This window comes from Ranitomeya imitator, chromosome 8 (assembly GCF_032444005.1).
Source record: "Ranitomeya imitator isolate aRanImi1 chromosome 8, aRanImi1.pri, whole genome shotgun sequence".
Lineage (NCBI taxonomy): Eukaryota > Metazoa > Chordata > Amphibia > Anura > Dendrobatidae > Ranitomeya > Ranitomeya imitator.
The window spans coordinates 25,269,648-25,294,520 of NC_091289.1; the positions used below are offsets into that span (position 1 = coordinate 25,269,648).

The 24,873-nt window shown below is 43.4% G+C and overlaps 1 protein-coding gene across 2 annotated transcripts in view; it reads right to left on the reverse strand.

Moving 5' to 3' along the window:
- The window catches only part of SYNPR (synaptoporin), a 163,398-nt gene extending 138,969 nt beyond the window's left edge, over positions 1 to 24,429 (reverse strand). The window contains exons 1-2 of one of the 2 annotated variants that reach the window (XR_011314990.1): positions 24,245 to 24,392; positions 24,089 to 24,154 (exon numbers count right to left, since the gene is read on the reverse strand). Coding sequence is in view for 1 of the 2 variants with exons in the window: in XM_069736588.1 (XP_069592689.1) it covers positions 24,089 to 24,154; positions 24,245 to 24,262 (84 nt within the window). In the remaining variant the exon portion in view is untranslated. Of the gene's footprint in view, positions 1 to 24,088; positions 24,155 to 24,244 lie in introns of both variants that reach the window. The other variant, XM_069736588.1, reaches the window with a different exon arrangement.
- Positions 24,430 to 24,873: the final 444 nt, after the last annotated feature.

Consider the following 24,873-nt stretch of genomic DNA (forward strand, 5'->3'; position numbering starts at 1 on the left):
AATGTCTTCTCAAACAACCACCATTTCCAACGATGCAGCATAAGCGTGCTCTGGCAATGAGTGCTTGTCAGGGCCCAGATTATATAGGAGATGGGAGTGGCTAACAGTGAACAGCTGAGAGCCTTAATGCAGGAAAGCTTCCAGGAGCTCTCAACTAAGCAGATTAACCCCTGCACTGCTAAAAGAAACCTCCACGTTTTAAGATGAAGGTAAACTGCTTTCAATCAGTATAATAATAGAAAAAAACAGACGCTGCGGTCGTCTGGCTCCTCAGTGTAGCGGTAAACCACGTGACAGATAGAATATCGATGAGCTGCAGCTGACAAGTTGGCGCTCCTTGGCTGCAGCTGGCACGTTATACAACAAGTCACGTCACTCTCCTACAACATTGTTGGAATGGCGCCACTGCAGGAGGTGAGTATACACTGTTTTTACTTTAATTGGTATCCTAAATTTTTTCATCAGGGGTTGTCAACAGTGGTCAACCCCTTTATGGAGGAATTTATGGTACTTTTACGTAATGTGGTAGCCCATAGGGGTTACACAATTTTAGAAACAAAATGTCCCCTTTCTTATAAGAATGGCGACACATGTGTTTATCGTTTGTGTTTGGCATTTTAGCTCAGGTCCTTTCATGTGGTTGAGGCTGAGCTCAATATCACACAAAACCTGTGATGCTCTGTAGCGGTGTCTTCTGGAAGGAAGCAACCATGCATCGCTAATCCTTTACAACACATTTATATGTGACCCTGTAGGCAGGACATTATAGTAATGAGCATCCATTTATTTTTGTACCTTTTTCTGTCCATTACTGTTTTTTTTTTCTTTTTTCATAAATGGAATTGTTCATGTCACATTTATTTATGCTAAAATGGAAAAGACAAAAATGCATTAATAGGACATTCACATAGGGGGATGTGACAGCCGGGGTACAGATGCTGGGTGCACTGTAATAGCACACAAAATCACCTCCGCGTCTGAACTCTGACTGATCGCAGCACTGTCTGTTACCTAATTACTGATGTGAAGGAACGTCAGCTCATATTAGTGATGTTTATGGAAAGGACAGCGTATCTCAGCCCAACGCAGCTGTGACCGGACGTCAAACAATACGGCTTGTTTTATTGTAGGAAGATCTGATTATATCCATTTCTCATTTTGCATGTCATCATGATAGAAGAGTGACTATAGATAAAGAACAAGTCCAATCTGTCCCCGTGGTATCTATTAGTGATGAGCGAACGTGGTCGGATAAAGTGTTATCCTCCCATGCTTGGGTGCTAACCGAGTGTCTTCAGCGTGCTCAAAAAATATATTCGAGTCCCCGCGGCTGCATGTCTCGCAGCTGTTCGACAGTCGGAACACATGCAAGGATTGCCTAACAGACAATCCCTGCATGTGTTGTGGCTGTCTAACTGCCGCGAGACAAGCAGCCGCCGGGACTCAAACATATTTGTCGAGCATGCTGAAGACAATTGGTTAACACTATCATCTAAGTGACTGCCCATCATTCTAGCTTTCCTCCTGCCCAAGGCAAAAAAAAATACAATGGCGCCCCTTCCCGTAAGACAAAAAAATCAAGCGGTAGATGCCATCTGAGGAGCAAGAGGGCATTGGAAGAAGAAAACTGGCCCACTTGTATGGTGCTGATGCCTGACTCAAAGGAAGTCTCAGTGATCGAGATCTGAATCAAAGTTGTTCTTTATTGCAGATGTATTCACGCACATAATTCAGAGCTGTTCTGGCACTATCAGGTACATAGAGCTGCTAACCTGGTGGTGCATTAGATATTTATAATAATAGTATATCTGTATAGACTAACATTGACCTACAAAGTCATCTGTAATCTGTTTCCTAGTTATATTTTCGAACTAATCTCCCGATACCTTCTCACACATAATTTCCAGTCTTCCCAAGACCTCCTTCTCTCCTCCACACTTGTACGCTCTTCAGTTCACCTCTAAAAGTAACCCCATTCTCTGGGATTCTCTGCCCCACCCAAGTAGGAGTAGGTCTTTTTTTTTCCAAGTCCCTCCAGACCAATTCGACCATAGGAAGAACCACCTGGCTGCAGGCACACATCCAACTTTATGCCTTCATAGTAGTTATGCACTCTGCACAACATTGTCAGGTTTGCAGCTCTATATTAACCCATTCTACATGTTGCTTTTAAGTCATATCCTATTTGTATGGGTCTTTTTATGGTTTCTTTTGAGACGTTGAGGTCTGGATTAGGGCCATGGTCCAAAGTCAATATCAAATAATAACAATCAGTAAAAAACCAGGAGCCACGAAAGGTTTGAACTAAACATGAGCGAATGGATTCGCAGGACCGTTGTCCAGTGGCCACGTCAGTAGTCTATTGCTCCCAGGTAGAAACCCTATGAACTACATCCCACCTGCTGGCATACCATTTTTTTATGTGTATTCTTGGCACAACGTTATTGTTTTGGCATGACACACACACAACGTCTCCCCAGGACCACATATCCAAAAAGCAGCCAGGGATGCTAGCAGGTAGGAGGCATTTTGCTTGGGTAAGGTTCGTTGACCATGGACAACTGATCTGCCCATTCGTAGGTACAGGGTTCTTTATTTATCTCTAGCTTGTGCCTTATTTTCCAGGCTATGTCCAGCTACACAGCTCCACTTTAAGTAGTTTACCGATTTCATATCTTGGAGGGGATGGTCACCCTGGCGTGGCAGCCATGGAACCCAGGTCAAGATCATAGGCTGAAACTGCAGAGCCTCTGCTAAGCACGACCAAAGCAAAGGAGGAAGAACAATCGAATTGCAAACAAACCCAATGTGAACTATGACCAGTCTAGGACCAGTCATGAAACCCCGTCATGGAGCAGGAAACGGTGAATTACACAAAGCAGTTGTTCTGGAGATGGGAGACGGAACAGGTTCCCACAATCTGCTAGTAGAACCATCCAGGGCCAAGGGCCATATCGGCCTACTTGCCTCCCATGTGTTCCGATACATTTCTTCCAGAGGAGTCATCAGGGGACCGGTACACATGGTGCAATAGGAGTCTAAACTAAGGTGCAAATCATGAGAGCCACTCCACTTGTGCTCTCCACCATGAAGAGGGTCTATGCACCCCGTTGAGCTTGAAACAGTATGACGTGCACCCTGCAAGGAAATGATGTATCTTAGGTCCATTTTCGCGTGTGTGCATTCCAGCGTGTTTCCTCAGCATACGCTACACCCACTGGTGAGTGACTTATAATTAACTAGGCTTCACCTATACCACCATGGATTATGTGACATTGTGAACACAATTGCCAATTGATAGGGGCTTAGCTTCTTTGGACAATTGATTTATTTGACCTTCTGTTCCTATTATTGAACCGACCTATCATTCGATAACCCCTGCCTGCAAACCACAATGTTGCTTTGCTTAGAGGTAGTGGAGACAGGATTGGCTCTCATGACTTGCACCCTAGTTTAGACTCCTATTGCACCATGTGTACAGGTCCCCTGATGACTCCTCTGGATGAGGGATGGGGAGCGTGCAGGGCCAACTGCTATAGGGTTTAGCAGTGGACTGGAGCAAAAGGGTGTACTAGACTAGTGCAGTTAATATAGGCATCCATAAGGGTAGAACCAGATGCCTTTTCTTGGATGTCTGCTCAGTACCACCTGAGACACCATCGATGCCACCAGCGATCAACCATGAATGGGTGAGGATGTTCCAATTTATCTATGTTACTACTACTACTACTACTACTAATACACTGTTTTATCATCATATGGAATAAAAGCTATATTTTATTATTATTATTATTATTATTATTATTATATACCCTTGCTGCTATCCCGATGTCCACCAATCACCATCGCATAAATGACAACTTTTTATACCAAGAATTGTCCTCTCAGTTATCATCAACAAACCAAACTTTTAGGAACTGGAATCAAGTTTTTTTTTTCCAACACATACTGTATTTTCACTTTTTCCAATGTAGATGATGTTTTCCTCTACATATGGCCACTTCTAAAACGGGCACAGAAAATATTCTACAGATCAAGAGCAAGTTTTTTTTTTCTGTACACAACATTGCCTGCCAGTGCCGGAGCCATATGTTTCCAAGGTGATAAGCCTTCCTTTTTTTTTTGCTAAAGACTTCTGAAATAGAGCATACATAGATTAATCCTCCCTGGAGAAGCCAGCTTCTTTGAGTAATTTCAGCAGCTTTAAATTAAATAATTAGTCTGTTGATATTTTTTTGTGGGTATTTTTTTCCATTCTTGCTCTGCTCAGATCAAACCTTGGATGGAACAAGAGAGCCGCGAGGATTTACGGATTTACTATATAGGACCCATCATCACTCTTGGATGGACCGAAAAACAGATGAAAGAGCGAAGATGGGAGCGGTGAGCCAAAGACAGTGCTTCAGGGAGCTCAATGTCTTCTATCAAGGACGGTGCAAGTGCGTAGAAATCCATGCACACATGACTGCTCGAGCTTGGTGCCAGCGCCTGGTGCTATGCGCATGCGCTATCTCAGATTCAGAGCGCTGTGGTGGCTACATGATATTCACGCATAACAGCTAGGTACGTAACATCCCCCGATGTTCAAGGCCTGTTTGGTACCACAGTACTTGGAAAGGAACTTAAAACATTGTTTGCCAGCTTTATTTTTATTTAAAAGTTTCCATAAAAACTTAAGAAACAATCTGCAACCTTACTAAGGACCCTTGTTTTGTTTTTTTTCTGGCAGGGGCAGGCATGTGATCACTTTATAATCTATGAGCTTTTAGAATGTTGGATAAAACCAGAGAACCCTCCCCGAAAACACGTGGAGAACATTCATGGAATGGTTTCAGAAAGAGGGTAGGAAAGGTCCAATGGCTGGATGTTCTAGTTCTAAAGGACAGAAATATCCATGAAGGATGGGAGATTTTGTTACCTATATACTCGAGTATAAGCCGACCCCGCTAATTTTGCCACAAAAAACTGGGAAAACCTAATGACTCGAGTATAAGCCTAGGGTGGAAAATGCAGCAGCTACCGGTAAATGTCAAAAGTAAAAATAGATACCAATAAAAGTAAAATTAATTGAGACATCAGTAGGTTAAGTGTTTTTGAATATCCATATTGAATCAGGAGCCCCATATAATGATCCATAAAGTTTATGATGGGCCCCATAATTAAAATATGCCCCATATAATCCTGCATAAAGGTTAATAATGGCCCCATAAGATGCTCCATAGACACATTTGCCCAATATAATGCTGCACAAATGTTGATTATGGCCCCATAAGATGCTCCATAAAGATATTTGCCCCATATAATGCTGCACAAACGTTATGGCCCCATATAGTGCTGCACAAACGTTATGGCCCCATATAATGCTACACAAACGTTATGGCCCCATGTAGTGCTGCACAAACGTTATGGCCCCATATAGTGCTGCACAAGTGTCATGGCCCCATATAGTGCTGCACAATCGTCATACATAGTAACATAGTAACATAGTAACATAGTTAGTAAGGCCGAAAAAAGACATTTGTCCATCCAGTTCAGCCTATATTCCATCATAATAAATCCCCAGATCTACGTCCTTCTACAGAACCTAATTGTATGATACAATATTGTTCTGCTCCAGGAAGACATCCAGGCCTCTCTTGAACCCCTCGACTGAGTTCGCCATCACCACCTTCTCAGGCAAGCAATTCCAGATTCTCACTGCCCTAACAGTAAAGAATCCTCTTCTATGTTGGTGGAAAAACCTTCTCTCCTCCAGACGCAAAGAATGCCCCCTTGTGCCCGTCACCTTCCTTGGTATAAACAGATCCTCAGCGAGATATTTGTATTGTCCCCTTATATACTTATACATGGTTATTAGATCGCCCCTCAGTCGTCTTTTTTCTAGACTAAATAATCCTAATTTCGCTAATCTATCTGGGTATTGTAGTTCTCCCATCCCCTTTATTAATTTTGTTGCCCTCCTTTGTACTCTCTCTAGTTCCATTATATCCTTCCTGAGCACCGGTGCCCAAAACTGGACACAGTATTCCATGTGCGGTCTAACTAGGGATTTGTACAGAGGCAGTATAATGCTCTCATCATGTGTATCCAGACCTCTTTTAATGCACCCCATGATCCTGTTTGCCTTGGCAGCTGCTGCCTGGCACTGGCTGCTCCAGGTAAGTTTATCATTAACTAGGATCCCCAAGTCCTTCTCCCTGTCAGATTTACCCAGTGGTTTCCCATTCAGTGTGTAATGGTGACATTGATTCCTTCTTCCCATGTGTATAACCTTACATTTATCATTGTTAAACCTCATCTGCCACCTTTCAGCCCAAGTTTCCAACTTATCCAGATCCATCTGTAGCAGAATACTATCTTCTCTTGTATTAACTGCTTTACATAGTTTTGTATCATCTGCAAATATCGATATTTTACTGTGTAAACCTTCTACCAGATCATTAATGAATATGTTGAAGAGAACAGGTCCCAATACCGACCCCTGCGGTACCCCACTGGTCACAGCGACCCAGTTAGAGACTATACCATTTATAACCACCCTCTGCTTTCTATCACTAAGCCAGTTACTAACCCATTTACACACATTTTCCCCCAGACCAAGCATTCTCATTTTGTGTACCAACCTCTTGTGCGGCACGGTATCAAACGCTTTGGAAAAATCGAGATATACCACGTCCAATGACTCACCGTGGTCCAGCCTATAGCTTACCTCTTCATAAAAACTGATTAGATTGGTTTGACAGGAGCGATTTCTCATAAACCCATGCTGATATGGAGTTAAACAGTTATTCTCATTGAGATAATCCAGAATAACATCCCTCAGAAACCCTTCAAATATTTTACCAACAATAGAGGTTAGACTTACTGGCCTATAATTTCCAGGTTCACTTTTAGAGCCCTTTTTGAATATTGGCACCACATTTGCTATGCGCCAATCCTGCGGAACAGACCCTGTCGCTATAGAGTCCCTAAAAATAAGAAATAATGGTTTATCTATTACATTACTTAGTTCCCTTAGTACTCATGGGTGTATGCCATCCGGACCCGGAGATTTATCTATTTTAATCTTATTTAGCCGGTTTCGCACCTCTTCTTGGGTTAGATTGGTGACCCTTAATATAGGGTTTTCATTGTTTCTTGGGATTTCACCTAGCATTTCATTTTCCACCGTGAATACCGTGGAGAAGAAGGTGTTTAATATGTTAGCTTTTTCCTCGTCATCTACAACCATTCTTTCCTCACTATTTTTTAAGGGGCCTACATTTTCAGTTTTTATTCTTTTACTATTGATATAGTTGAAGAACAGTTTGGGATTAGTTTTACTCTCCTTAGCAATGTGCTTCTCTGTTTCCTTTTTGGCAGCTTTAATTAGTTTTTTAGATAAAGTATTTTTCTCCCTATAGTTTTTTAGAGCTTCAATGGTGCCATCCTGCTTTAGTAGTGCAAATGCTTTCTTTTTACTGTTAATTGCCTGTCTTACTTCTTTGTTTAGCCACATTGGGTTTTTCCTATTTCTAGTCCTTTTATTCCCACAAGGTATAAACCGCTTACACTGCCTATTTAGGATGTTCTTAAACATTTCCCATTTATTATCTGTATTCTTATTTCTGAGGATATTGTCCCAGTCTACCAGATTAAGGGCATCTCTAAGCTGGTCAAACTTTGCCTTCCTAAAGTTCAGTGTTTTTGTGACTCCCTGACAAGTCTCCCTAGTGAAAGACAGGTGAAACTGTACAATATTGTGGTCGCTATTTCCTAGATGCCCAACCACCTGCAGATTTGTTATTCTGTCAGTTCTATTAGATAGTATTAGGTCTAAAAGTGCTGCTCCTCTGGTTGGATTCTGCACCAATTGTGAAAGATAATTTTTCTTGGTCATGGCCCCATATAGTGCTGCACAAACGTTATGGCCCCATATAGTGCTGCACAAACGTTATGGCCCCATATAGTGCTGCACAAGCGTTATGGCCCCATATAGTGCTGCACAAACGTTATGGCCCCATATAGTGCTGCACAAATGTTATGGCCCCATATAGTGCTGCACAAGCGTTATGGCCCCATATAGTGCTGCACAAGCGTTATGGCCCCATATAGTGCTGCACAAACGTTATGGCCCCATATAGTGCTGCACAAACGTTATGGCCCCATACAGTGCTGCACAAACATTATGGCCCAATACAGACACTTGCCCCATATAGTGCTGCACAAACGTTATGGCCCCATATAGTGCTGCACAAACGTTATGGCCCCATATAATGCTGCATAAACGTTATGGCCCCATAGATGCTCCATACAGACACTTGCCCCATTTGCTGTTGCTGCGATAAAAAAAAAAATCACATACTCACCTCTCCATAGGTCAGGCCGCCGACACTTTCAATATTCACCTGACTTCGTTCCTGCGCCACTCCATCTTCAGCGTCTCCTGCACTGACGTTCAGGTAGAGGGTGCGCACTAACCACATCATCGTGCCCTCTGACTTGAGCATCACTGCTGAAGACACTGAAGACGGAGCGGCGCCGGAACGAAGAGCAGGTGAATATCGCGCAGCGCGGCCCTCCCCGTTATACTTACCTGCTCCTGGTGCGGTCCCTGCACGTCTGTTCCCCAGAGCCGCAGCTTCTTCCTGTACTGAGCGGTCACCGTTACCGCTCATTACAGTAATGAATATGCGGCTCCACCTCTATGGGAGGTGGAGCTGCATATTTATTACTGTAATGAGCGGTACCATGTGACCGCTCAGTACAGGAAGAAGCTGTCAGCGCCGGGGAAAAGACGTGCAGGGACCGCACCAGGAGCAGGTGAGTATAATTAGACAGCCCCCGCTCCCCCTCCCCTGCCGACCCCTGGGTATGACTCGAGTATAAGCCGAGAGGGGACTTTCAGCCTAAAAAAATGGGCTGAAAATCTCGGCTTATACTCAAGTATATACGGTAAATGAAATTTTCACCGCACAATCGGCAACAATCCTGAAAAGAAGGAAGAATTGGAAGCATTTACAGAGACCAAGGTGGATAAACACAGAACTTAATCCCTTGTTAAAAAGGAAAAAAGAAATGTATATCAAATAGAAAGAAGGGGGCATATCTAATGAAGAATATCATGCTGTAAGCAGGGAATGCAGGGCAAGAGTTAGAAGAGCTAAAGCCAGTAATGAAGTAAGGCTTGCAAGGAAGACAAAAATAGTAAAAAAGGATTTTGTGGGTATATCAAAAGCAAAAGAAAAGTCAAAGATGCTGTAGGATTTTTACTGGATGAAAAGGGTGAAGTGGTAAAAAATAATATTTTCGAACTGTGAAATTCCTACTTTGCATCTGTGTTCTCTAAGAAAGCAATTGTAACATCATCTGATCTTCACGGTGTCATCGAAGGAATAAAAGAATCCACACTATCCATAAACAGAGGGATAGTGAGGGAACACTGAGCTAATTTACATGAATTTAAATCTTCTGGTCCAGATGAATTACATTCTAGGATACTGAAAGAGATAGCACAGGAAATTGCAGAACCACTAGAAAAAATCTTTGAAAGATCCTGGACAACAGGAGAAGGCCCAGTAGATTAGAGAAGAGCAAATGTTGTCCCGATCTTCAAAAAAGGAAAGATGATGGAGCCAGGAAATTACATGCCAGTGAGCCTTACTTCTACACCAGGAAAAATATTTGCACAAATTATTAAACAGCATGTATATAAGTACTTGGGTAAGGGTACCGTCACACAGTGCCATTTTGATCGCTACGACGGTACGATTCGTGACGTTCCAGCGATATCCATACGATATCGCTGTGTCTGACACACAGCAGCGATCAGGGACCCTGCTGAGAATCGTACGTCGTAGCAGATCGTTTGGAACATTCTTTCGTCGCTGGATCTCCCGCTGTCATCGCTGGATCGGTGTGTGTGACACCGATCCAGCGATGCGTTCGCTTGTAACCAGGGTAAACATCGGGTTACTAAGCGCAGGGCCGCGCTTAGTAACCCGATGTTTATCCTGGTTACCATCGTAAATGTAAAAAAAACAAACACTACATACTTACATTCCGGTGTCCGTCAGGTCCCTTGCCGTCTGCTTCCCGCACTGACTGACTGCCGGTCGTAAAGTGAAAGCAGAGCACAGCGCGCTGTGCTGTGCTTTCACTTTACGGCCGGCCGGCAGTCAGTCAGTGCAGGAAGCGAAGCAGACGGCAAGGGACAGACACCGGAAGGTGAGTATGTACTGTTTTTTTTTTTTTACACTGGTAACCAGGGTAAACATCGGGTTACTAAGCGCGGCCCTGCGCTTAGTAACCCGATGTTTATCCTGGTTACCCCGGGACTTTGGCATCGCTGGTCGCTGGAGAGCTGTCTGTGTGACAGCTCTCCAGCGACCACACAACGACTTACCAACGATCACGGCCAGGTCGTATCGCTGGTTGTGATCGTTGGTAAATCGTATAGTATGACGGTACCCTAAGAATACAGTAATTAACCAGATCCAGCATGGTTTTGTAGCAAACAAGTCATGCTACACTAATCTAATTTTCTTCAATGATGGACATACTGACTGGGTGGATCAGGGAAATATGGTATATATAGTACGGTATATCTTGACTTCAGCAAAACCTTTTATAAACTATCTCATACTACCCTTATTGAAAAAAATGACCAAGTATAGGATCGACAAGGCTACGGTTAGGTGGACTCATAACTGACTCAGTGATTGTACTCAAAGAATGTTAATAAATGGTTGCACATCCAATTAGAAAAGTGTTTGAAATGGGATACCACAAGGCTCTTTCTTGTCCCCTTTGTTGTTCAACATCTCTATAAATGATCTAGATAAGGGAACTGAAGGTAAACTAATCAAATTTCCAGACGATGCCAAGCTAGCAGGGATAGCTAACACTAGAGAAGAGCATTGAGCAGTGGATTGGACATGATGACCCTTGACGTCCTTTCCAACTCTAACATTCTATGATTCTATGATTCAAACTCTTTGCAGATATTGTCCTTGGTGAGATTCAAACCCTGGACCCCAGTGCTGCAGAGCTAACCACTGAGCCACGACGCTGCCCAACTATTATCAAGCTGACTAAAGGGTGGTCCAGGATTATAAAAGCGCCCACTTATTTTTTTTACCAACAAAAACACCACTCTTGTCCATGGATTTTGTCTGAAATTCTATAGTATTTCCCATTCACTTATCAACGAACTCCCCTTTTAAGTTCTCTGCTTTCATAAAATCCCAATCCAGGCTCAGTTAGTTATAACTCCCCAGGTCCGGCGCCCGAGGTCCGGCGCTTGTCCATGTGTCTGTTATGAAGTCATGTTGACAGTGCTGCAGCCAATCAGTGAACTCAGAGGCTGTGAGTGGAGCACATGGCCATGAGGATACAGGTTTTGCTTCCCTAGAGGTTAAGGGTATGTGCACACGTTCAGTTTTTTTCGCGTTTTTTTTCGCGTTTTTTCGTGATAACATTACAAACTGCAGACATATGCATCCTATCATTTAGAATGCATTCTGCAATTTTTTTGCACATGATGCGTTTTTTTTCCGCAAAAAAAACGCATTGCGGTAAAAAAAAAGCCGCATGTTCATTCATTTTGCGGATTTTCGGCATTTTTCCCGCTATTCTATGCATTTGAGAAAAAATGCACAAAAAATGCACCAAAAACGCATCAAAAATGCGAAAAAAACGTGAAAAAAAACGCCTGCGGATTTCTGGCAGAAATGTCCGGTTTTTGTCAGGAAATTTCTGCTAGAAAATCCTGACGTGTGCACATACCGTAAAGCCTCACACAGTCCACGTTATCTCAGCTATAGCACCTGAGGTTTCACACAGTCTTCAAGATACTTTTCTTGGTCACAGCTTTCTACGTTGGCCTTGGTGTGTGGTATGGCCTTCACATTTAGGGGTCTTTAACTCAGTCTCAGGACATGGACTGTGGCTTACGCTTAGGTACATAGTCACGTTCTCTACTTTCAACTCACCGCTACAGACCTTGTTGTAAAAGCTCAGGCTTACTGGCTTATGCAGGCCAACAAAATATTACATTAGCTCCACATGTCGAATTACTGCACCAGTGAAGGTGGATTACAGTAGAGCACGACCACTGGAACCTTTGTTTAATTTGGACTTTATGGCTTCCCTCTAACGGTATTTAGAGTTAATGGTCGAGTGGCTACCTGTCACGAGTTCACCGCTACAGAGAGGAGCCAGATGACCGCAGCGTCTGATTTATTCTACTCCTGCACTGATTAGAAGCCCTTGACATTGATATTAAATGTTTCTTTTAGCAGTGCAGGGGTTAATCTGCTCAGTTGAGAGCTCCTGGAAGCTTTCCTGCGTTAAGGTGCTCAGCTGTTCATTACTAGCCACTCCCATCTCCTATATAATCTGGGCCCTGGCTATCTCTCATTGTCAGAGATAACTTTTGCTGTGTGGCTGGAGGTTGTTGGTTATTATAGGAGAAGGCGTTTGGTGGATTTATCTGTGACTGTTGCTGGGTTTTGAGTGTGTTGTTCTTTTGTTTTACCCCATCCTCCACTCCGTATTATTTACCTCTGTTGGGTGTATATTTGTGTGATTGGTATTTTCCTTTATCCCTGTTCGTATTACCTTGTTAGTCTGATTGGTGTATTACAGTACACTAATTCTCCCCTCTTCCCTGGATGGGGGAAGGGTACAGGCTGAGGGTGGATTCAAAAGCTAAGGCAAGGCACTTGGCCCCAGCGTCTTCACCATCAGAAGTAATCTGGGGAACAGGGCGAGTTAGGGCACTCCTAATGATAGGGAAGGAGCCTCTGGTCCTAAGACACCAGACAACAGAGTTGTGACACTACCCATTAAAAGTTGAATGAATACTAAAGTGGAATGTGTGATGCTAGTCACAAGCCATGGCCAGACCGTGAATCAGTGAAGCGAGACGTCTCGGGGTAAATACCAAAAGAGAACGTAGTAATCCAAGGGAAAAATACGAAGTCGTAAGTCAGGTCATATGCCAGGGTCAGAATACACGAGAAACAGCGGATTACCAAAGAGGAAATAACAGACGGGTAGTCTGAACACGGTCCAAAGGTCAGCAGCAGAATATCAGATGCAAAGGGGCAATCAAAAATGGGTAGTCAGAACACGATCCAAAGATCAGCAGCAGAAGATCAGAACTTACAGCGCAGGGGACAGGCAAACACACCAGAGAGCACAAGCTTAGAACAAGCTTTTGACTGGCAGTAATCCGGGCCAGACAGCTCACCTAAATAGCAGGGCAATTACCAAGAACAGGGAGCACCTGTGGAAATCTCTGCATCTTCCAGTCAGATGGGTCAACCGAGCTGTCAATCAATGCACTGACAGCTCAGCACACCCTGGCACAGGATAGGATGACAGAGTTGTCCATCACTGAGTCCCAAACACTCTGAGCAGAGAAATCATCACAGAATACTTTAGGTCAGTTTTACACATCCGTGACCATGCTCAATTCTCAATACCTGGCCCATCCGAGTGGTCACTGATATTTAAAGGGGTTGTCCACTACTAAGACAACCCCTTCTGAATCCCTATGTTTTCCCCTTGTTGTGTCATGCGATGCCTGAGCCTATCAGCGCTGGCTTCACTTTCCTCTCCTTCGGACAAATAAAGAATCCAGAGGAAGTGAGAGAGCAGCCGCAGCTCCCACTCTTCCGGATGTCAATAACATCTGTAGGAGGGAACAGTGAAGCCAGCGCTGATAGGCCACAGGGATCCCAGAACAAAAACAATGTCACGTGATCCCCTTGAGAGCCAATGCCGACACTGCTGGAACAATGCTGGCATCGGTGGTGGAGACATAGGAAAACCATAAGGATTGAGAAGGGTTTGTCCAATTAATGGACACACCGCTCGTTCCGATGCTTATCCAGTCCCCGCTGGTCTATGCTTTCTGGTTCCATTACGGAATGACTCGTTGAAAGGAAATTTGTTACAAAAGGTCCTACACAACTTATTAGACCTACAGTATGTGAGATTTTTTGTTGCAGTGATGAAATTTTGGGGTTGCAATTTTCAGATTTTGAGAAGAAGTTAAGGTTACAGTGGGTATGTAAAGGTTCACCATCCAACAAGACAATGACCCTAAGCACACAGCTAAAATACCAAAGCAGTGGCTTCAGAACAACTGTGACCATTCTTGACTGGCCCAGCTAGAACCCCAACCTAAACCCAATTGAGAATCTCTGGAGAGACCTGAAAATGGCTGTCCACCAACGTTCACCATCCAACCTGACGGAACTGGAGAGAATCTGCAAGGAAGAATGGCAGATGATCCCCAAATCCAGGGGTGAAAACTTTTTGCATCATTCCCAAGAAGACTCATGGCTGTACTAGTGCAAAAGGTGCTTCTACTCCATACTGAGCAAAGGGGCTGAATACTTATGACCATCGGATATTTCAGTTTTTCTTTTTTAATGCATTTGCAAAAGTTTCTACATTTCTGTTTTTTTTTCGGTCAAGATGGGGTGCAGAGTGCACATTACTGAGAAAAAAAATGAACTTTTTTGAATTTACCAAATGGCTTCAATGAAACGAGTGAAAAATTTAAAGGGGTCTGAATACTTTCCGTACCCGCTGTATCTGGTTTACCTAATAGTTAGTACATTTAAAGGGAATGTCACCCCAAAAATTGCATATGATGTAAGCCGACCGGCATCAAGGGATTATCTACAGCATTCTGTAATGCATTCTGTAATGCCGTAGAAAAGCCCCTGATGTAACCTGAAAGGTGAGAAAAACAGGTTCTATTATACTCATCCAGGGGCGGTCCGGGTTCGTTTCGGGTCCGATGGGTGTTGTGGTCCGGGTCTGGCGCCTCCTATCTTCATACGATGACGTCCTCTTCTTGTAGTCACGCTGCGGCTCCGGCGCAGGCGTACTTTGTCTGTCCTGTTGAGGGCAGAGCAAAGTATCACAGTGCACAGGCGCCGGGAAAGGTCAGAGAGGCCCGGCGCCTGCGCACTGCAGTACTTTGCTCTGCCCTCAACAGGGCAGACAAAGAACGCCTGTGCCGGAGCTGCGGCAGGAAGACAAGAAGAGGATGTCATGGAATGAAGATAGGAGGTGCCGAACCTGGACCGCGACACCCATCGGACCCGAAACGAACCGGGACCGCCCTTGGGTGAGTATAATATAACTTGTCTTTCTCATCTTTCAGGTTACATCTGGGGCTTATCTGCAGCATTACAGAATGCTATAGATAAGTCCCTGATGCCGGTGGCCTTAGCTCGTATACGATTTTTGGGGTGACAGATTCCCTTTAAGAAAATACTTGGACAGTATATTAACACGTTTCGATAAATGGGAAAAAATATTTCTATGTAGTGTAATATTCTGAAAATACCTACGTTGTCTGAATCACGGGAATGGTGTCACATGAATCACTAAAGTGTTGGTGTTTGCACACATGGTATCGCACTTCAGGATAGATGCGAAGACCACAGATAGGAAGCCCAATGAGTCATCAACGCTCACCACGTATGTGATATAAGATTGTGACAAATGTTAGATGATGGCGGCTGGCTGGTCACACAAAGTATTTCTAACTTCAGAATCATAACAAATAATATATGAAACCGAATCCTGTTCTTGCAGTAGATGAGTCCAATCAGTGTCGGACTGAGGTGCAAGGGCCCGCCAGTAACCAACTCCAGTAGTTTCAGCTACATGCAAATGTGACATCATCCTCAATCACAATTTTATATAACAATGGACTGGGCAGATTGTTACATGAATAAGAGGTCGCCTTTCTGAGTACCTAATGATCAAGTATATAGTGCCAAGTACTGCTCATATAAGAAGGTGGTGGCCACTAATGCACAGCGACCCGCCGGAGAATTCTCCTGTCCTCCTGTTGGCCAGTCCAAGACTGGGTGCAACCTTCCAAAAGGTTGTAGCAATATAGAGAAATCCAGTTCATCAGACATCCTCCTTGTGGTTACTTTGTTAGTACCGAAAAATCATAATGTTTTGGCTCCACAGGGCCTTTATCAAGTCATGAAAAATGAGAGATATGCATATGTCTCTTTCTGGCTTGATAAAGGCCCTGCTCGGCTAAAATGTTGTGATTTTTCTGTACTAATACCGTTACCACAAGGAGGATATTCAGTGTCCTAGTTGCTGGATTTCTCTGAAACTGGATCATATGCAGAAATATAGAGACAGATTAGGAGACTCTACATAATCCAATCTGTTTTATTTCTAATTTTCAAACATACTTTGGGAAAATAAATAATCTAAACAATAATAGAGACTTAAAGGAACTCATCGGGTCCATTTCACTGCTTAATCTAGTGGTATATCTGTATAGATCCTATTACAGCAAGAAAAACGATACCTGTTTTGTAGTAATCCGATGTGCCAGTGCTGAGAAATCAAACTTTGAAGTCACACGTGAGTTAGCCTGGAAGTGCTACGTATTGACACACCCCCAATGCACCTTCAGGCTAATTTGCATGTAGCTTCAAACCTTGATTTCTCAGCTCTGGCACATCGGATTACTACAAAACAGGTGTCATTTTGACCGTTGTTCTTGGACCTATACAACCGCAAGACTAGTTTAAAGGACATACCGTTTTTTCACCTCCAATCAAAGTTATACACATAAGTTACACTTTACATCAAGACCATAGTATATTAGCGAGTTGCAGCAAGCCATTTTCTTTTGTTTAGTATTGATATTTAATGTGCACAATTGTAGATACATTACATAGATTTGGCTCCATTGTTTTTGAAGTGGATAAGAGTTGAGTAGTTGTAGATTTACCAATCAGTGAGCTGATTTGTGATTTCCCATTCCTTTCCTTAAGAATGTCTACTTTGCCTACTTATTAAAAAGGGTCTCTTAAAAATAAGCTGATCAAAAAGTGTCCTCCTGCGGAGCCACCAGAGCAGATTAAGCATTACACACATTCTACTCACATCAATGGTTTGCCTGGATAATAAAGGACATAACAAGTTTTCTCTCTCTGTTCACTCAGAATTTCCTAATTGCATACCTACAAACATACCAAAGCATCCATGATCTTTCACATAAAAACTGAACAAAGCATGGCCTTCCTGCATTCACTTCCCATAAAAAGCTAAAACTGCTTCTAGTCAACCTAGCTGTCTAATGTATTCAGGAACTGTTCCATTTCTCACGCTCTATAACTTTCAAGAGAATGAGAAATTCCTCTTCTTTAGCATTCCACCAGTACTATAGGTGTTGGAACTTTCCCCACCCAACTTGTGTATCTGAAAATACAGGGACTATTTCAATCCCCTAATGGGGACATTTAAAGAGGAGTGGTCACCAGGTCATAAGTGGTCAGTTATTGCTTTTATTTTATTCCTACTTCTCCTCTGAGTATTTTTTGCTTTCAACTTGGTCTATGGGTCCAGAGTTAGGGGCCTTTTTTTAATTAAATCTGCCAAATATGCTAATTTTTATGGTCTTTTCTAAGGGGGACTTTGCGCATTGGATCCTCCTGGGCGTGTCTTTAGGCTGCTCTGCATTATTACCCTCTGAGCAATGAACCTTCACAGCTAAAATGTCAGTGATTGTCCACTTTACTATGTTTGCGATTTAGAATTCTGCAGCATCGAATTCTGTGTCTTCCAGACGTAACCTGGGGCGGCACATCATATCTCCTAGTGTGCCTGTCTACAAGGTGCTGAGCAGTCAGGATGCACAGCAACAACTTGCTGCCAACGCCCTCTGCAACTAACCCCCGAGCGGAGGGAAGCAGAACCTCTTATACCCTTCGACATTCTGGGAATTTTCAGGGGTTTCCCCACATCAGTTCACCTCTCCTCCATTAATCACTTCCCTGACCTCAGGATGGGTCATCAATACCAGATCATTATTGGTTTGACACCCAGTACCCCCACCGATCAGCTGTTCCAAGTTCCAGAAGAATAAGGGCTGTTCTGCAGCACCTGGCAGCGGCCACTACACATTGAATGGAACTGTGAGTGTACCACGTTCATTGGGATGACACCTGGCTGCCGCCAGAGCTTGTGTTAGCGGATTGGTGCCGGTACCAGTGTCACCATACTGATCTGGTATTGGTGACACATCCTGAGGAACGGTCATCACTTCCTTCTGACTGGACAACCTCTTTAAGGGAGTCTAATATCTCATATAATTTGGGGTCTGAAATATTTGAGGTGTCTGGTCACGGGGAATCTGTATAGCTGATCAACTGAATTGACTTAGTGGTTTGAGGACCAAATTAATTTTTGGTTCTGGTTGTAGCTCTGAACGAAATTCAGGTCCCAGCTCATACCCCAAAATTATTATGGCATCCTAACTGTGAGCTATGCAAAGGTAAAAGTAGGACGAGGAGTCATCCAGCCATGCCCCGGGGGGTAGATCTTAAAACTTGCTGGAGTTAGAAGCAGAAGTCGGCCCTACATTTGGTGAGGACCTATAGTCAGTACAAGCAGCGGCTTCATTACAAAAACTTTCCTTATGTTACCTAGCGGCTCCCTACACCCCTGCAGAGGCTATGCACACCTACTGCACCCCCTTCCCCTAAATAAATGCAGCAGCAGACCACGTGGCCGCTATGGGGCCCATGAGTTGGGGGCATGGTGTCAGCACCATCGCCTGCCCCCCTCGTCCACCATGACAGTTTCCACACTTGGAATGCAGATACAGTTCAAAGCAATGATGGTGGAGGGATGGCTTCCTCCTCTATTACTCTCTGTGTGTCTGATGTCTCAGTCAGAGTCCAGAGCAGCGGTGGGAACAGGGAGAGGTTTTTCCTTTCAATAAATGAGTACTTTATGGGGGTCATCATACTATTTGGATGGCTATTGGTTGGCCATCATACTATTTGGAGGGCAATTTGAGGGGCCATCAAACTTTTTGGAGGACTATGTCAGGGCCATTACACTATTTGGAGGACTATTTGGGAGCCAGCATTCTATTTGCAGAGCTATTTTAGGGGCTATAAAACAATTTGAAGGACTATAAGGGGGCCATTATATTATTTGAAGGACTACGAGTGGGTCATCATACTAATTGGAGGACTATGTGGGTGCCATCATACCATATAAAGACTATGAGTGGGACATCGTATTAATGGAAGACTATGTGAGGGCGGCCATAATACTATTTGGAGGACTATGTGATAGGCCATCATACCATTTGAATGGCTATGTCTTGGCCATTATATTATTTTGACGGCTGTGTGGGAGCCATTATACTATTTGGAGGGCTATGTGGTATCCATTATACTGTGTGAGGGCCATTATACTGTTTGGTGACCAGTGTAGGAGCCATTATACTATTTGGAGTAGTATGGAGGTTCTTTTATACTGTTTGGTGTGGATATCATGGCTAGTGGGTGCCATTATACTGTATGCTGGCCCTTATACAGTGTAGAGGGTTGTGCGGGAGACATTATACTGTCTGGAGGGCTCGGTGGTATACTGTTTGAGGGCTAGTGTGGCCATTATAATGTATGTGGGCTATTGTACAGTGTGGAGGGTTATGTGGGGGCCATAATACTGTGTGGAGAGTTGTGGGGGCCACTATACTATATGGAGGGCCATCGTATTGTGTGGAGGGCTGTTTTGAGGCATACACAATAATGTGTGGGTGGGACTATGAGGGCCGTCATACTGTTTTGGGGTCATTTTTGGTGCACCATTCCTTGCAGGGGGGTATAGTGTAGGGTCATCATTCTGTGCGCGTGGAGGGTACTGTGGCGGAATTCACTGTGGGAGTATCTTATTGTGTTTGGGGGGCACATTTGTTGGAATCATACTTTATGGGGGCCGTAGGCATTCAATAGGGGCATCATTACTTTGTAAGGGTGCAAAGTTGTGCGATATTCTCTTATGTGACCCCATTAAATAATTTTTTTTGGGGGTGGTGACCCAACTAGGACTTCTGCTATGGGGCCCCATGATTTCTATTTATGCCCCTGCACAAAAGCCCTGCCATGTTGCATCTCCCCTCAGCGTTATGCCCACCCCCACACTTTCTATTCCCTTACTTCTCTCTTTCCCCATGCAGAGCCTCGCCACCTTGTCTTCCTCTCTTGCCCCCTTACAGACCCCACTGCCCAACTATAATCTCCACCCTGCACATTCACAAAGCCCCTAGTGGTCGTGTTTTATCTCTTCTTCCCTCCTACCACTGTGGATATATTCACACTTAATCTTTTTCTGGTGGTCAAAAACATCAACCCCCCCAAAAAAAAACAGCAGATCCATCAGTGCTTCTCCTCAAAGATCTACAGTGGAAAGGGAAGAAAGTATCTTAAAAGGCTCTGAAAACAGGGTACAAAGAGGAAAGCGCATGGAGAGGAAATGTGTGCAATATTGTAGCAATTGTAATCCATGAAAGCAACAGATCGCACATCCAGCCTGTATTACTGAGAGGGACAATCTCACACGAGAAAAATCTGAAACTTTAATTCGGCTGCAAAGTGCTAATCAGGGTGTATGAAGGAATTTAGGTCGTGTCATTTTATTAAAAATTAAAGTCTAAAAATGCCAAGATGGTCCATTGCTTTAAATTCTGCATTATATACAGTTACTACAATTTCTATTAATTATGATTATTCCCTGGAAATAGAGAATTGGATTTTTATTAAAAACAATACAAAAATGATTTAAATAATTCAATATTTGCAAAATCCTAATCAATGCACATAGAAAGAAAAAGAGCAATAAAACACCAAAACACTGGGTACATAACAATGTGAATCCTAAAGTCAAAAAACAACAGTAAAACTGATACTAATTACATGTGGTTTTTTTTTTACATTTGTACAATTTTCACATGTAGCCCCCCTAGATATCTAGTGTGTTCCTTGCTAAGAAAGTCTGATTAATGCCATATGACGTGCTCTGAACTTTCCGTTCAGCTGCGTTCTGCGGGGGACGTGAGCCCTACTGGCAATGCAAGTCATGTGACCTGCAAATATCACCACTGATAAGGATCAGAGAAATAAACAGTGACATTGTTCAGCCGACCAATTACATCTCGTCATCATTGTTCTGCTGTAATAGACACAACACCGAATCATAATTATAAGGGAGGCAAATCCAGCCAGAAGCCAAACTCCTCAGGGCCAGATCAATTAGAAGCTTATTGCTTGGTGATGAAGAAAATAACAGGTAGAGAATTATGCAGAATGTCTGAAATGGGAGCGCTTTATATTATCTGTCCATCCACTGAGAAAGTCAATGTATCTATCATCTAATCTATCTCCTATCTATCTATCTATCTATCTATCTATCTATCTATCTATCTATCTATCATCTATCTATCTATCTATCTATCTATCTATTATCTATCTATCATCTATCTATCTATTATCTATCTATCATCTATCTATCTATTATCTATCTATCATCTATCTATCTATTATCTATCTATCATCTATCTATCTATCTATCTATTATCTATCTATTATCTATCTATCATCTATCTATCTATTATCTATCTATCATCTATATTTCTTTCTACCTTTTATGTATTTTTATATTTATCTATATTTTATCAAGTGTTTTATTGATCTATTTATCTAGCAACCTACCACTCTCATATCTACCATTCACCCTTCCTTCCTTAGTTCCTTCCATCCCTCCATTTCTTCCCTCCTCCCTCCCATCCATGATCCTTTCCTCCTCCCTTTCTTGCTTCCTTCTTCTCTTCCTTCCTTAATTCCTCCCTTCCTTTCATCGACTCTTCTTTTCATCCTTACTCTTTTCCTTTGATCTTCCCTTCCTCTCTCTCCCATCCTTCCTCCCTTCTGTCTGTTCTTCCTTCCTCCACTCTTTCCTTCCTTCCTTCATTTCTTACTCCCTCATGTCCGTTCTTCCTCACTCCAGTCCGTTCTTCCTTCCTCCCCTTCTGTTCTTCTTTCTTCCTATCTTTCCTTCCTTCCTCCCCTCCCTCCCTTCCTTCCATTCTTTCTTCCTCCCCTCTTTCCTTCCTCCCTCCTTCCCTTGCTCCCCTCCTCCCTTCCTTCATTCCTTACTTCCGCCCTTCAGTTTTTCCTTCCTTCCTTTCCCCACTCCATACATCTTTCTATAGTATATTCCTTCCTCCTCTCTTCCCTTCCTTTCTTTTTCCTTTCCTTCCTTTCTTCCTCCCTCCCTTCCTCCTCCCTTCCTTCCTCCCTCCCTCACTGCATTCCTTCCTTCCTTCCTCTCTTCCATCCATCCATCCATCCATCCATCACTTCATCCATCTTTCCACAGTATCTTCCTTCCTCCTCTCCTTCCTTCCTTCCTTCCTTCCTTCCTTCCTCCCTCCCTTCCTTCCTTCCTTCCTCCCTCCCTTTGTTCCTTCATTCCTTCCTTCCTCCCTTCAGTTTTTCCTTCCTTCCTTCCTCCCACCCTCCCTTCCTCCCTCCCTCCCTTCCTTCCTTCCTGCCTCCCTTCATTCCTTCATTCCTTCCTTCGTCCCTTCAGTTTTTCCTTCCTTCCTTCCTCCCACCCTCCCTTCCTTCCTTCCTTCCTCCCTCCCTTCGTTCCTTCATTCCTTCCTTCCTCCCTTCAGTTTTTCATTCCTTCCTCCCACCCTCCCTTCCTCCCTCCCTTCCTTCGTTCCTTCATTCCTTCCTTCCTTCAGTTTTTCCTTCCTTCCTTCCTTCCTTCCTTCCTTTCTTCCTTCCTTTCTTCCTTCCTCCCTCCCTCCCTTCCTTCCACCCTTCCTTTCTTCGGTCCTTCCTTCCTTCCTTCCTACCACCCTTCCTTCCTTCCTTCCTTCCTTCCTCGACTCCATAAATCTTTCTACAGTATATTCCTTCCTCCTCTCTTTCCTTCCTTCCTTTTTCCATTCCTTCCTTCCTTCCTTCCTTCCTTCCTTCCTTCCTTCCTCTCTTCCATCCATCCATCCATCCATCCATCACTTCATCCATCTTTCCACAGTATCTTTCTTCCTCCTCTCCTTCCTTCCTCCTTTCCTTCCTTCCTTCCTTCCTTCCTTCCTTCCTTCCTTCCTTCCTTCCTTCCTTCCTTCCTCCCTCCCTCCCTTCGTTCCTTCATTCCTTACTTCCTCCCTTCAGTTTTTCCTTCCTTTCTTCTTTCCTTCCTTCCATCCTCGACTCCATACATCTTTCTACAGTATATTCCTTCCTCCTCTCTTTCCTTCCTTCCGTTTTTCCTTTCTTTCCTTCCTTTCTTCCTCCCTCCCTCCCTCACTACATTCCTTCCTTCCTTCCTCTCTTCCATTCATCCATCACTCCATCCATCTTTCCACAGTATCTTCCTTCCTCCTCTCCTTCCTTCCTTCCTTTCCATCCTCCCTCCCTCCCATCCATCCTTCCATCCATCCATCCACCCATCCATCCATCTCTCTACAGTATCTATGTATCTTCCCATCCCTCTTCTTACATTACACAATTCTTCTGTTTTGTAGCAGAAATCTTTCTGACAGGTCGTACGCTAAAGGACAAATGATTTCACTGAGCTAGTTACCAAGCCATCCCTAAATATACACAGATTATGTAATAAAATATTTTTTTACCTCTAGCCTCCTGGGCTTAAGGGAGAGAGAGAGAGTGAACTCAGCTGCTGCAGAATCTCTTAGATCACGTGACAGTTTTTAAATCAATACTGTAGATAGTAAAGACTCCAGCCACTGAGTATATTTGGAAAACAGCAGATACTTAGTAGCCAAAATGACACCCGGGTGCATTCAATCCCACACGTAGACACAGCAGGGGTGAATATAATAACTGTTATCACCCTAATAACAAGAAAATATCATTGACTTGTGATCCACCCAACTCTGATCACTTGATCAATCGCTTGATTGCCGACGTATTAAGGACTTGTATCTATCTAATAAGATCTTGCCGAAAGAAAAATGCTGTAAGTGAGATATTTTGACAAGCGTGAACTCTTGGAGCCTCCTCACAAGGGCACCTCTTAGTTAGACATCCAGAACCGACAAATATATAATAATCTATAAAACCAATACCAATAGAAATGCTCCATTTCTGCCCCCAATTCATTGGCATATAGATAAGACTGCAAGACAGGTGTTCCAAAATACACCCCCTCCGGACCCCCACCTTTACCCCTATCCCCCGCCTAAGTGGCAAAAAAAAAGAGGGGGATAACTCACCCATTCTAAGATGCGAAGAAACGCCAGGGGCTCCTTCACTGTTCGAAAAGACCCCGATGTTGCAATCTTGGGAGGGAAAGAAAGAATATGTTTACCACTAATGTATCACACAATGGGGCGAGATGAACATTCAGCCTTCTTCCCCCACCCTCTTACCTGGTTTATTATGTCCATCTTGTCTTTTCCGCGAGCAAATAAGTTGCGATATTCGTATTATAAAGCCTTACGCTCAGTCGCTTCGACAATGTAGACGGGAAGGCAGCGCTCATCGCACACTTTATTCTAACGTAGCCAGCGACACAGTGAGACAGAGCAGGGAAAGTCAGCCGTCCCTCTGGGTCCTAAAGACAACCATGTGCGAAACACATTACCTTTCGTGATGCCTGCGTACTGACTACTCACTTTCTCGTATCCTTCAACCGATTTACGTTGTCGGATGGGTCTTATAAAAATATCTTAGAAAAATTTCAACCTATGTTCCCAAAAAATCTTCCAGCGATGACTACATTTTTTCCCCTATATACTTAGAATAAATTGTATTTAACTTTTTTTTCCATATTGTCTCCCTCTATATGCATTTACTCCATTAAAATGAGTTCATCTGGAAAGGTTCGGAGGAAGAAGAACTCGTACGCAAGCATGGCTCTGCTCTAAATTTAGAGTTACCACCCCAACTACTCCCCTAATAGAATTGTTGGACAACCCCCCTTTGTTGTTACAAGGGCTCATTGATTCTGACATCTCCAGTAATCAGTAATAAATAATCAGTAATTGTTTAGATTCTC